General features: G+C 24.1%; 1 protein-coding gene across 2 annotated transcripts in view; it reads left to right on the top strand.

Moving 5' to 3' along the window:
* The window catches only part of LOC111636790 (MAGUK p55 subfamily member 7-like), a 112,654-nt gene extending 105,211 nt beyond the window's left edge, over positions 1-7,443 (top strand). The window contains exons 14-16 of one of the 2 annotated variants that reach the window (XM_023382122.1): positions 2,009-2,211; positions 2,762-2,902; positions 7,153-7,443. In XM_023382122.1, the coding sequence (XP_023237890.1) occupies positions 2,009-2,211; positions 2,762-2,902; positions 7,153-7,335 (527 nt within the window). In that variant the 3' untranslated portion in view covers positions 7,336-7,443. The remainder of the gene's footprint in view (positions 1-2,008; positions 2,212-2,761; positions 2,903-7,152) is intronic. The other variant, XM_023382123.1, reaches the window with a different exon arrangement.
* Positions 7,444-13,999: the final 6,556 nt, after the last annotated feature.

Genomic DNA, 13,999 nt, shown 5'->3' with positions numbered 1-13,999 from the left:
CCATTTTCATTCTAAACCATATTATCATTATATATTTTGACAGCTAGCATTTTAAGGCTTATTTGTAAAAAATTTTGTTTGATTTTGTGCAATTGTTTATTTTTTGTGTCCCATCAAATATGGAAGATCGAAAGCAGCATTTTTTGCATATTTTGCTCTTTTATTACTGAAAAGGTAAGAATGCTGTTCAAGAGAGGAAAAAAATTGTGTGACATGTATGGAGAAGATGTATTGACAGAATGACAGTGGCAAAACTGGTTTACAAAATTTCGTTTTGGCAATTTCGATATTGAAGATGCACCACGTTCTGGATGGCCAATTGAAGCCAATGAAAACAAAATAAAGATACTGATTGAAGCAAACTGCTGAATAATACTAATAGATTAAATTTGTGAAATTGAACTGTTTATGATTACTTGAAACAAATTGGTTTCGTTTCAAAGCTTGATATATGGGTTCCGCATGTTCTTAAAAAGAGATGCTCTCTTTGGTGGGATTTTAAGGAAATTTTTTTTGGAGCTTTTACCAGACAATTTAACAATTGATTTGAAAGTGTACTGCCATTGAGTAAACAAATTGAGTAATATCATCAAACAGAAAAGGTGGCCAGAATTGATCAACAAAACAGGTGTAGTGTTTTACCATGATAATGTCAAATTTCACACAAGTTTGGTAACTCGTCAGAAACTGTTATAACTTAGATGGGACGTTCTATCACACCAACCATATTTGCCAGATCGAGCATACTCGGATTATTACTTGTTCCAGTCTATACAAATTCTTTTTTAACTGTAAGTCATTTACTTGAAATGACAATTTCAAAAATCACTTGGATCAGTTTTTTGTAAGCAATGATCAAAATTTCTATGAATGTGAAATCATGCTACTACCAGAAACGATGACAACAGGTATTTGACCAAAAGGGTCGATATATAATTCAATAAAATATTTATTATAAAAATGTTTTTTTTTCCATGGGGGAAAAACAAAATTACTTTCTGAACATCCCAATATATGAGATATATTGTTATCAATATTTAATATTATAAGAAATAGAGCATACCAAAATGTAAGTTTACCATGAATTATACTTATGAAACACTTATAAAACTTAAAAATGCTTATAAAATTTTGCTCGTTGTATTCAGAGTTTTGGTTACAATTATAAATAGATCTAAAAGACAGCTTAAAACATTGAGACTTTAAAAAAATGCCTATGGCTTCAATATGTGGCAGATAATTTCAATTATTTTCAGTTATTAATCTGAACAAAATTGCTTTAAATGTTTAATATTTAAAGCAATTTTTAAGAGTTCACAATATTTTGAATATTAGCATCTTAATAATGAACTGTAAAAAATATTGACAAATGATATTGGATGAATTGCTTTTAAATAATAATTATTATTATAATTAATAAATCTTCAAGCCATACATTTTTAATTGATTTAACATTTTGTCTTTCTTATTAACGTTAGTCAATAGAACCAGAATTTTGCTAATTTTACCTTATTTATTTAATGTTGTCAGTATATCAATACAGATCAGTATAGCTGAGTATTGTGAAGTAATTCTACTGGATTTAGAAATTATTAAAATACTGTACTCATAACTAAATATATGTATATATGTGTCTTCTATTTATTGTTATGCTAGGATTATTGCTACTTTTTCATAAACCTTAAATGATATTTATTAAGCCAGATTAAACTAGTTTCAAAGGAATTAAACTATAATAATAACACTTTCAAAATCTGAAAAAAAAATATTTTTTTTAATTAACCAAAAAATAATAATTTATTATCAATTATTTACATATAAATACTGTATATGCATGCAATCTAGTGCTGGGTATTGTAAGAAGCTACTTTGTTTTATTGCATTGAATACAATATTTTATTGTCAGAAATAATTTTTGAATTTTTATCTTTTATAATTTATTAATGTTAATTGAAAATTTTTCATTATTAAGATCTTTTCTTATTTGTTTTCTCTTTTATTTGTTTAGACACTAGTAGACCTCGTAAACCTTGGGAAGTTGATGGCAAGGAGTATTATTTTGCATCTAGAGATTTTATAGAAGAAGAAATAAGACAAGGAAGATTTGTTGAACATGGAGAATACAAGGGTAATCTGTATGGTACAAGTTTGGAGACAATCAGATCAATTATTAATGCAGGATATGTTTGTGTTACAACACCTCATCCACAGGTAAGGAAGAATTTATCTGTAATGAATGAAGTGCTCTTAGATTTTGAAATAATTTAATATTTTCACATTTTTTAATAAATTTGCTTTGAGTTTGGTTTTATTTTCTTATCAACAAAGTATTCAATTGGAATAAACTGATCAATGAATTATACTAAATATTCCACTTTAAAAAGCCAATATACACAATTTAATACAATGAATATTTAATTTTATGAAAATAAAACAAATATCCATTTGAAATAACATTTAATATATTTATTACTGACATGTAATAGTAATTTAACTTTTATTTATTTGGCATTCATTATGTTTGTAGGAATATATATATTTCAAATTGATGATTGTTCTGTTTTTTGATACTCAACTGTTTCATAGTTCAAATATTCTAAGTGTATATTTGTTATTTTGTTAATAAAACAATGTATTACTCTATGTGAACCTGATTATGATTTGTATCAGAGTAAATTTTATATGCTGGTTTTTTAAGGTTGGTTATTTAGTATAATCTTATCAACAAAGTTTATCATAAATTTTTATTTTATAAATATAGGCTCTCAAGATGTTGAGAACACCTGAACTCAAGCCTTATATAATATTCATTAAGCCACCACCATTTGAACAGTTGAAAGAAACAAGAATTCTTTCTAATGCAAGATCTACTTTTGATGAAACATGTTCACGAGGATTTACTGTAAATAATTAAATTATTTCATTGTTTTATATTTTTTTAAATATAGATATATTCATAAAATACAAATTAATATTAAATTTTAAAATTTACAACTTAATTAATATATAGAAATGATAAAGAAAAATTGAACATCTTCAAAAAAAAATGTAACCTTTATTATAATTTAATTACTTTTTCATTTTTTAACTTAAACTAATAGTTAAATTAGTAATAAAATATTAAAAGAATGATCTTTTACATAACATCAACTTTTTCTTTTAGAGATAATTTAAATATAATAAACATGGGCTATATTAAATATATTTAATAAAATTATTATTGACTTCTTAAATTTTATGTTTAAATCACATAAATAATCTTTGAAAAAGATTATTTAATGATTTAAGATTAAAGCTAAATGCAGAAAATTCAAGGTAAACCTTGATCATATATTAAAAGATATGTTTCAATATAACGAATATTGAAAAGTTTTTTTTTTCTTTTTGTAATGTTCTTACAAAATCATCCAATAATCTGGGAACTGCTACAATGCCATGGTAAGAATTTTATAAAACTAGCAGAGTAAGCCATCCAGACAATCTCCAGTTTCTGATTTGAAACAATTTTGAAGATGACATACAAAGAAAACTCTATAGATTTCCTTAATAATAGTGAATGTCATAGCAATCATGCAAATTTTGGAACAAATTGTAGAAAATGATGTATTGGTAGATTATGAGCAAAACTCTGATGTTCTTATTGAAACCAAAACTAACCATGTTCTTATTGAAATTGTATCTTATTGGCTAGAACTCCTTTGTGTGTGAAGAAAGAAACAATGATTAACTCTTTACGGCTAAATCGCCAAAATGCCAAAGGTCCACTGCCTATGTATAAGCATATATGTCTAATAATAATGTTGAAAGGAAGTTCAATACTATTCTATTTATGTGTGTTTTGACTTAGGGTGTGACTATGCAGATGCAAGCAAGCGAATTTTCTGAGCAAGTGAGAAGAGGTGAAATGCAATAAATATCAAAATATTGTCAGATGTGTGAGAACCAGAAATTCGCTCTTGCCAGCAATGCTTCTCACTTGTGCATAATCTTTCTTTGTGAGAACTATATCATTTGCAACCTCTTGCTTGCTACTAAATTTGCATCTGCAGAGTCTCACCATTCTTCCCTATTCATGTAAAATTAAAATGGCCTGATTAATGTTGTTTTGTTTAATGCTGCAAGTTCTAAAACATATCCTAAGCATTAAGATGTCTTACTATCTTTAATATTCAAATAAGTATGTATGTAGTAATTGTTATTATTTCTACCATTAAGACTGTGAATACATAGTTTAAGTTTGTGATTTTATTAATTGACACAAAACATTTATAAAACAGTTTTTATAATGTTAGACTTTTTCTAACATATTAATTTTTTTTTTATTTTCTCATTCAAATAGTCTACTTAATCTTTGTTAATGTTCAGAAGAAAAACTAATTATTAAATCTTTATATTGTTGCCTACATAAACCTGAAGAGTTGATTATATTAATAAATAATTTTTATTTATTTATTTCTTGAAATTCAATTTGTAATGATATTACTGTAATAATTTAAATAATTTTTTTTTCTTAAATTACAATTTATGATATCACACATTAAAATGCTACCTCAGAATTCTAATTCATTTTGTTCCTGGAGACATTTGAGTTCCAAAGCAATTTTTCCCATAAGGCAATGTTTTCCCATCTGTGGGGCACAAGACTATTTCTAAGAGCAGCTTTTACCAAATTACATTTTTTTAATACAAACAAACAAATAAATATCAAAAAATAAATCAGCAAAACTAGGTTATCCCTAATTCACAACCCTCGTCTGAACAACCTGGGTACAAATACTAAAAATCCACTCATACTCTTGCTGAAATTTCTCAACAGGAGTTGATCCTTGGCGAACAATATACTTTATTAATAAGGTATATTGTTTTATAGATCATTAAATAAATTACAAGACAGTATTTATGAAATTAGATTGTTAAAAAATTGAGTAGGACATAACAATTTTTTTCTGAAAAAGAGGGGGTGCAGATAAAGAAAGTTTGGAAACCACTGCCATAAGTTATAATGTAAAATGAATTAATCCATTCCCAAACTCCAAAAACACCTATTTTAATTTTAAAAAAATCATAATTTAAGCTAAAATAATACAAACGCCCTAATTAATGCATAAAACAATGAAAATAATGATAGATTAAAACCATTGAAAAAAGTAAATAATGCAATAAAATGAAAGTACTGTATTGTAACTTCATTTACTTTAGTGAGGAATACTGATGGCTCAAGTGGAATCTGGAGAGGAGAGGGGTTATTGCTTGGAAGGTGATTGACCTTCTATAAAGTCAGTAGGTAGCAGTAGGTAGGTAGGTGCTATAAAGTCAGTAGCAAGCTGTCCTTATGGTTTAAATAGAGGTACAAATAAAAAAAAATACATGAAATCACTACTTTGACAATAGGTAGCTGTCCTCTTTGTTCATTTCTCATCAAAACCCTTACTAGCATGAGTGGCCTTACTAAAAGTTTATGCTCCAGTCACTCTTGGCTTATTGGAACTTCTGAGGCTCTCACTTTGAGAAGGTGGTGACTTATGAGAGAGTTAATATTATTTTACTGATTATATTGTATAATAATATTAACTCTCTCATAAATCACCCCCTTGTCAAAGTGAGAGCACTCAGTAGTTCCAATAAGACAAGTGATTGGAGCATAAACTTTTAGTAAGGCCACTTTTAGTAAGGTACTATAATATAAATATATATGTGTGCGTGTGTGTGTGTGTGTCTTATGGTAAAAGTGTGATTAATCCAGTGATTATGCATAATCACCTACAATTTCAATAAATATTATAAATTTCATATATTGTGAATTAATCACATTTACTTATGCATGCTTGTCATGCATAAGTAAATGTGATTAATATGATAAATCATACTTAATTAATCTAATTTACCAGATATTATGCATATTTGCCAATCTAGGATGGTAAATTTGATAAATAATGCATTCTTGACAAATGACCTATATATTGTGAGATTTACCAGAATAACAGATGTGGACAGGACAAGGGCAATCTGTGGAATATATTGCTGGTAATATTTGCTACTGAAAATGATAAGTACTATTGCTTGGGAATAAAGGACATCTTTCACAACTGTATACTAAAAACCAGTTTGTGTTATGTGACAAACAATTTTTTACAGTGGAAAATGTATCAAATATTGTGTTTTAGGGAATACACAAGAAAAACATTGATTTCAGGCTGTCAGGGGGTAGCAAAGGTGCTCATGTAAAAAGTGTAATTCAACCAAATACAAAAGAAGAAAAATTATGTAACTCAAAATACTGTATCATGATAGTTGGCCATGTTTGAGTAAGCAGTAAGAATTATTAGAGTTCTATATTTTTTCCCAACAAATTTTTGGTATTTTTGTACAAATAATTCTAATATTAAGCTGAAATACCATTTTTCTTAGTTTCCTTACATTCATTAAATCATTCTAATATTAATAAAACAAAAAATGTAAAAGAATGAAGCAGAATGAATCAAAAATACATTTTTGATTCATTCTGTTAAAATTTCTTTAAATCCATAAGTTGCTTTATTAAAACAACAAAAGGTAGAAAATTTCATGATATCAAATGTATCAAAATATATATAATTCATAATGATCTTGTATAGAATCTAGCACATATATAAAATGTAAGTAGCATAAACATTTAAAAAGAGTCAAAAATAAAATACTAAATTTAATATTTTTTTATAAGATGAGGTTGAAGAATTTCTTTATTCAAAATAAAAAAAAACTAAGATTTTAGATTTTAATTTGTTTATTATGAATACTGTAGATTTCTTTAAAACTGAATAAACCTGAAATGAAAATGAGGAAAATTACATTTAAAAATTCAAAGCTAATGAAAATAATAGAATAAAGTTTAAAACATGGATGGAGGATCTTTAATTTTTCTGCTATTTAATGAAATTTTAAATAAATTTAATCAGAAAGGATGAACTGTATTATATTAAAAGAAGAATCTTTAAATACAATTGATATCTGCTTTATTTCAAGTTTTTTCTGAAATAAAATGCTTCAATAATAATTAGAAATGTTTTATAGATTAATGTATTAAAATTGCTTTTGTGTGTTTGTTATGTATTTTTTAAATTAAATAAAAATCTTTTCTTTCAGGTATTTAAACATATTTGTTTTCATTTCTAGGATGAAGAATTTCATGAAATTGTTTACAATGCTCATAAAATTGAATTCTTATATGGACATTTATGCGATGTTACAATTGTTAATGATGATCTTGCTCGTTCATTTGATGAATTGCTGGCCATTGTCAAAAGGGTAGAAGTAATGCCTCAGTGGGTACCTGCTAGTTGGGTTGCATCCAGTTAAAACAAATATAGTTTGTTTAAAAATTAAAATTTCGGGCAAATTATTTTATTAGAAAAATAATTTATGTAAAGGTTTTAAATGCCTGAAACTTTTTAAAACCTGTATTAATAGTTGAAAATATTAGTTTTTTCATATTATAAAAATAATCTTTTTAGTTAAATACTAGTTAGTTTTAAGATTTAAAGTATTTGAAATTTGTTTTTAATTATGTTAAATTGTTAGTGATACTGTTTATAAATTTATTTTTATCTATGATATAATAATTAACATATCACTGATAAAAATAATAAAAAACTCTAAAATTTCAATTCAAACAAATTAAACAAATAATTTTTAAAAAATTTTATTAAGATATACTCTATTAGAGTGATATGATAATTACATATACTTAATTTTTCAAAATAAAAAAAATTACTAATTTAGAAAAATTCATATTTCATTCCACATCACTTTTAAAAGACGATTTAATTTCAAATTATTTTAATAAATAAAACAATTTTGACATAATTTTTTTTTAACTGTACAGGTAAAAAAGGTTTCAAAATGTTTATTAAAAAAAATACTTAATAAAAGACTTCAAAATATTAATATACAGTATTTAAATTTTTTATTTATATTTTTTTGAATGAATGCTAAATATATTATCTAGAAATATAAATTGAATTATTTGTATTTATTGAATAATTAAACCATTGATGTCCATTAACAAAATAGTTTCTAAACTGAATTATTTATGATTTAAGAATTTGAAGTTACCATAATATATAATCAAATATTTTTAACTTGATGAACATTTATAATTTCAACATGTTACAATAATAATAAAATAGTTTTCTTAATGTAGATTGTATTATTAAAAAAAATTGTTAATTAACTTTTTATTGTAAAAATTTCTATTCCATTAAAATGGAATAAAATACTAAATTTAAATAATAGATTTCAACAGAGTGTAAAAATAAAACTTAGTTTCATTCCATCCAAAATTATAGATAGATGTTTTGGCTAATGTACTTAGAAGTAGTTGAATAATTATGTATTTCTATACAATATCATTTGTATCTGCAATTATAAATTTTAAAAGTCTGGACATCAAAGGATTAATTAAAGAATACAAATTTCAAAAATAATTCTTAAAATTTTATTTTGATTAACTAATTATAATATTAAGTAAAAATAATAAAATTACTTAGAAAATATATAAAAGTTATATATGGGTATTTTCTTATAAATTTATTATATATATTAAAAAGTTTTGTTAAAGAAAACTGTAAGTAGTTAAAATATAGAAGATAAATAGATTAGAAAATATATACATACATATATATATATATATATATCCATGCTATATTGTATATCTCAATAAAACAGTATTTTCATAATTATACAAAAATTCTAAAATGTACAGTCATTTGTAAAATATTTCAGCAAAATCTATACATTGTATGTTCATGTTGTTATAACTTTTGAAATGTTAATGCATAAATATTAAAGATAATTATTTTGTGCAATGATAGTAAATAAATTAGAATAGTTAAAAAGTAATAATAATAATAATTTGTTTGCCAGAAATTTTAAATTTTCATTTTAATGTTTCGTTAACTTCATATAATTACATTTTTAGTGATGGTATTTAAATTCAAAGCAATTAAAATTTCATTTTAATTCTTAGTTTGATATATGAAGTTCCGCCCATTTAAGTGTTTGTCCAGATTATAAAATTATTAGAAATACTGTACTAGTTAAAAGTATAAGTACTATTAACTAATAAAATAATATGAATATTAGATAGAAATTTGTGAAAATGATAATATTCCAGGGAAGTATTCCACCCATTGTTTTAAAATAGTTTTGTAATATTAAATGTATTTTTTATATCTAATTTAATATAATAAATTTAAAATTTATTATATACATAAAAATAGAATGAATGAATTCATTTCCGGTTATATCATAAAATTTTTTCAGAAATTGAAAACTAACAAAACTGTCCCATCAAGATAATTTATAAATATATGCAGTGTGGTTCAGATATAATGGTACAAATCAATACAATATCATTCAGTATTGAAAGATATAAATATAAAATGTAGAGGTACATTTTCATATTTGGGTTTTCTATATTAAAATATAAATTTTTAAAATTTTTTGACATATATAATATATACTAATTGAATAAAGTTAATTACATTTATATGTGGCTTAACTTTTTATCATTTAAAACATTGAAAGAACCATTACATTTTTATGAAATTTCCATATATCAATACTTTAACAATGTTTTTATATTTTGACTAGCTATTTATGTGATAAAACTTCAGTTACTTATATTGTGATAAGGAGAAGTCACAATGCTGCTTTATGTATATTTGCTTTCCAATGTTGAATTATTTTGATTTATAACTTACTTTTGGACTATTCTATAGATGACAAAAAATTTTTTTAATTATTTCAATGATTTAAAATTTGTTTAAATGTCAATATTAAAAAATAAAAATGTTGTAATTTCATTTATCTTCAGATAAATGAAATTAAAATACTTGTAGTTTTGTAGATAGATAAAATTATAATGTTTTCAGATAAAATTTCTTTGATGGTTATTATTAATTTTTAAACATGAAATTATCACATTATAAATGCATGAAAATTGAGCATAATTGGAATATGACTTTGCTTTAGCATTCTAGAATTAGTTTTGTTTATATAAAATAAGTTTTGATAATTAAATTTTCTGTCATATTTGATATTCTTTAAAATACTGAAGTAATAAAACATGTTAGAAAATACAGGTGGCTGACCTTTTTTTCAAGAACTATTTTAATAGGAAAATACCAAAGTTGTATTTGCACATAACAAAATTATTTCAGATAAAACTAATTGCTCTTATTCAATTTTGCACATATCCTCAACTCAGTTACTATATCAAAAATAAAAATGGTAAAGACTAAATACAATAAGAGTTTGAAGTTTATGTTTAATCTTCACTCTTCTTTTTTTCAAATACAATAAGATTAAACACAACAGACTTTCTCAAACTTGTGCTTAAGTCTTAAATATCTTTATTAAAAAATTAGAAATTATTTTGGAACTTTATTATATGTAAAGATATTTTTTAATCATTTCTTTTATATCCTTGAAAATGTAAGAAAGTAAACATACATTGTTACAAATGAAATCACATTTAGATAGAGAATTTTATTTAAAATATGATTATTTGCACTATAAATCTATTGAACAAAATTAAAAATATAATAATGAATGATTTTTTCTAATTAATTAAACCTAAAAAGATGGTAAGAGCTCTTGCATGACTTTCCTGGCTTTTGAATGAGAGGTTAAAAGGGGACCAGGAAGGATGTCTGATTAATTTTCAGTTATATTTTTTAAAAGTTATAAAAAAAAGGTAAAAGTGTTATTTTTGATAGTTTTTAAAAGGTTGTGAATACTAATAATGAGCAAAATTTTAAGTATTACCTCATTTGAGATATGATCAGCTGGCCCATTTATCTCCCTTCCTCCTTGACTTATAATCTTTAAAATGTAATCAATGCCCCTATATAACAGAATTCTTATCAAATTTCAAATTTTTTTGGTTTATGGTGTTCATGAAATATAAAGTAAAGTACAGGCATACAATTTCTTTATTTGCAATTGCAGGCAAATTTTTTAAATAAAAACTTCATTTTGTTGTGCAGCCAAACATCAACATACTAATATGCTATGATATATGTTAAGTTGAAGGTTGACTAATTTTTTAGTATCATTTGAAAAATATTATAAATTTCATGAAAAATCAGAAGTATAAATTTGTAAAGAAAAATTAATTGGTGAAATAACTGGAAAATAACTCATTCCTGCCAAGTCTGATTTAATGTTCAATTTAAATAGAAATGAGGATGTCTGGTATGAATTGATCACCTATCATATAATTTTGTTTAAGCATATTTTTGATGATATTTTGCTTCATAATCAGATGATATAGTGACTTTTGTTATACTGAATCCTTCAATCTAGTTTCCCACTGTTGATTTGGATTATCTAAGTTTGTCATGAAAGTAGTAGTAGTAGTAGTAATTTGATTTTAATATTTTACATTATGGCATTATATGATTTTCCACAATTCAATTTCCCAGTATATAATAAATAAGAAAACTGGTGATGTAGGTGCAATTTCAGGGAAACTTTAGAATAAAATTCTAAATTTGTCAGTTTAGTTTGGATGGTTTTTCTAAAAAGTAAGGTGGGTGCATGTGTATAGCAAAACCTGTCCAAAAACAGAAACCTGCCTAAACAGAACTATTCTTCAGAATGGAGTGATTTTCTATATTTACAAAAAACCTGTTCAAAATAGAAACTTGCCAAACTGGAAAATATAATTGGTACTGTGCAATTCCAGTTTATACAGAGTTTAGTGTATAAATGATTTTAGTTTGTTTCTTTCAATGGCAACCAGTTAAAATTCAAGGAATTTTACTTAGTTACCATTGAAGGGAAAAAAATGATATAAATATATAATGTATTTAAGGTAGGTTAAATAAATATTAGACAACTGGCTTATGTAACAAATCCTACAGCATAGATTTTTTCCCTTCTAGAAATTAATTTTAAATTAAATTTTAATGTGATGGTATATTTTAATACTATCACATTAAAATGTAATTTTGAAACATTAACAGATACACATTTGTATTTACTGTGTGTTGCAAAAATTCTAACATTGTACAACTTAAAATGCCATATATTTTCAAAATTTCCTAATTTTGAACATTAGAAAGTTTATAGTAATAAAAGCTTTTTGTTCTGAATAACTGTGAAAAACAAAATCAGTATAAATTTTTATATTACCATATTAGGCAAAAATTTTATTAAAATGGTATAGTGACTCTTATGTATTGATTACTTACACATACATACAATATTTATTCATTTTTTAAAATTTTTATATTAAACTATAAGTTAACAGTTGTTCATATAAATCAGGATTTTTTTACTAACTAATTTTAAGACTAAAAGGAAAGATACTTTAAATTGTTTAAATAAAGTTATGAAAAAAACTAATTTTCTGCTTACACAAGATTAATGGAATAATATGAACTAAAGTGGATTAAGTTCAAAAAGGCATTTTGTTTTAGTTGTTTCTACAAAGTTTGAAGGCAAATTTTTTTTTTTCTTCAGAAGTAAATATAAATGTATTTGGGTCATTCTAAGTTAAGAGGTACTCACTGGTTAAGAGATGTGGCCACAACATAAATGTTAGAAATTTGATCTAATTATGTAACATTTTTATTGAAACAACTAATTTGTGCATATCTGCAAGGTGGCCAGTCAATTTATTTATTTTATCATGTTTTATGAATGACCAGGGGAGATACTCAATACAGGGGGGAGACTAGGTGTACAGGGTAGGATACTTTATGAACAGGGGAGAGATTTTAATATTGCTTTATGAAAGAAAATAGACTTTTTTTTAAGAATCAACTTTATTTATTCATTTTATAATTATTAAATTATCAGACTGTTTATTTTCAAGCAGCCTGTTAATATCTTCATTCTGAGGAGGTGGTAGTAGCAGTGGGTCTTCANTATATGTATACAAAATAAGGATAAAGTAATTCTTGAAAATGTTTCATAAATAAAAACTTAGAATATTAAAAATTTTAGATTATCAAACTTGTATTTAATCATTTAATTCCGTTAAATTATATTTATGTATAAAAGAAAAATGCATTGACTTACTTTGCTCATGCTAAAATTTAGATTTAAGTTTTCTTGAAGACATAAAAACTTACTTGAATATAATAATCACCATCATCACATGAAATTAGTGCCAGTGATTAGCACAGTTTATATCTGAATATCTGGTACTTATAACCAAAGAAATTGAATGTACAGACTAATTTATTTCTGATGCTATAATAATTATATTACAACACAGACTTCAACAAATCTCTTGTATTACCAACTTCAAATAAAATAAAATGATTTTTTTTTATGCTAGTAAAAATTTATATTTCATAATTTATATGCAAGCTGATATGGGTTTTATTTTACATAGTATTAAAATGCAAATTATAATCTGTATTTTCAAAATATAAAATAACAAGATGAAAAGACATCATTTTTCTATCATTCTTGTCTAGAAATTGTTCATTGTTTTCAATATTTAGAAGCTAATTTTAATTTTTTTTAAATTTAATTTTGGAGTATTAAAGATAAAAGCAAGTATTTTTTTTCTATTGTAATAGAAATAAAATCTTGATTTATTTTCTCTGTATCAATTGTATTTATTTTGTCATACAGAAGTGAAAATACCTAATAACTAACATTGTAAGCCTTATACACACACATATATACACACACACACACACACACACATATACACACACACAATAGTAGCTTACATTTATGATTAGTTTAAGGTACATATAAGCTGAATTAATGCATAAATAATCAAAAATTGAAAATATTAATAGTTAGTATTTTTACTTGCAAAAAAGTGAGTCATCTGTATTAAAAATTTATATATTGAAAAATGGCAGAAAATACAGTTTTAATATTAATTTTATTCATTTTCATCTTGTTAAATAATTTATCTGTTCTGTTAGTTTTCCAATAAAATTATTTAAATTATTTTAGAATAAAATATTAACAAATGTAGAAATATGCA

Source organism: Centruroides sculpturatus, unplaced genomic scaffold (assembly GCF_000671375.1).
Source record: "Centruroides sculpturatus isolate CEXI.00-Female unplaced genomic scaffold, Cexi_2.0 scaffold951, whole genome shotgun sequence".
In the NCBI taxonomy this organism is placed as follows: Eukaryota; Metazoa; Arthropoda; class Arachnida; order Scorpiones; family Buthidae; genus Centruroides; species Centruroides sculpturatus.
Note: the sequence above shows the minus strand (reverse complement) of the source record. Positions and strands in the feature narration are given on the sequence as shown.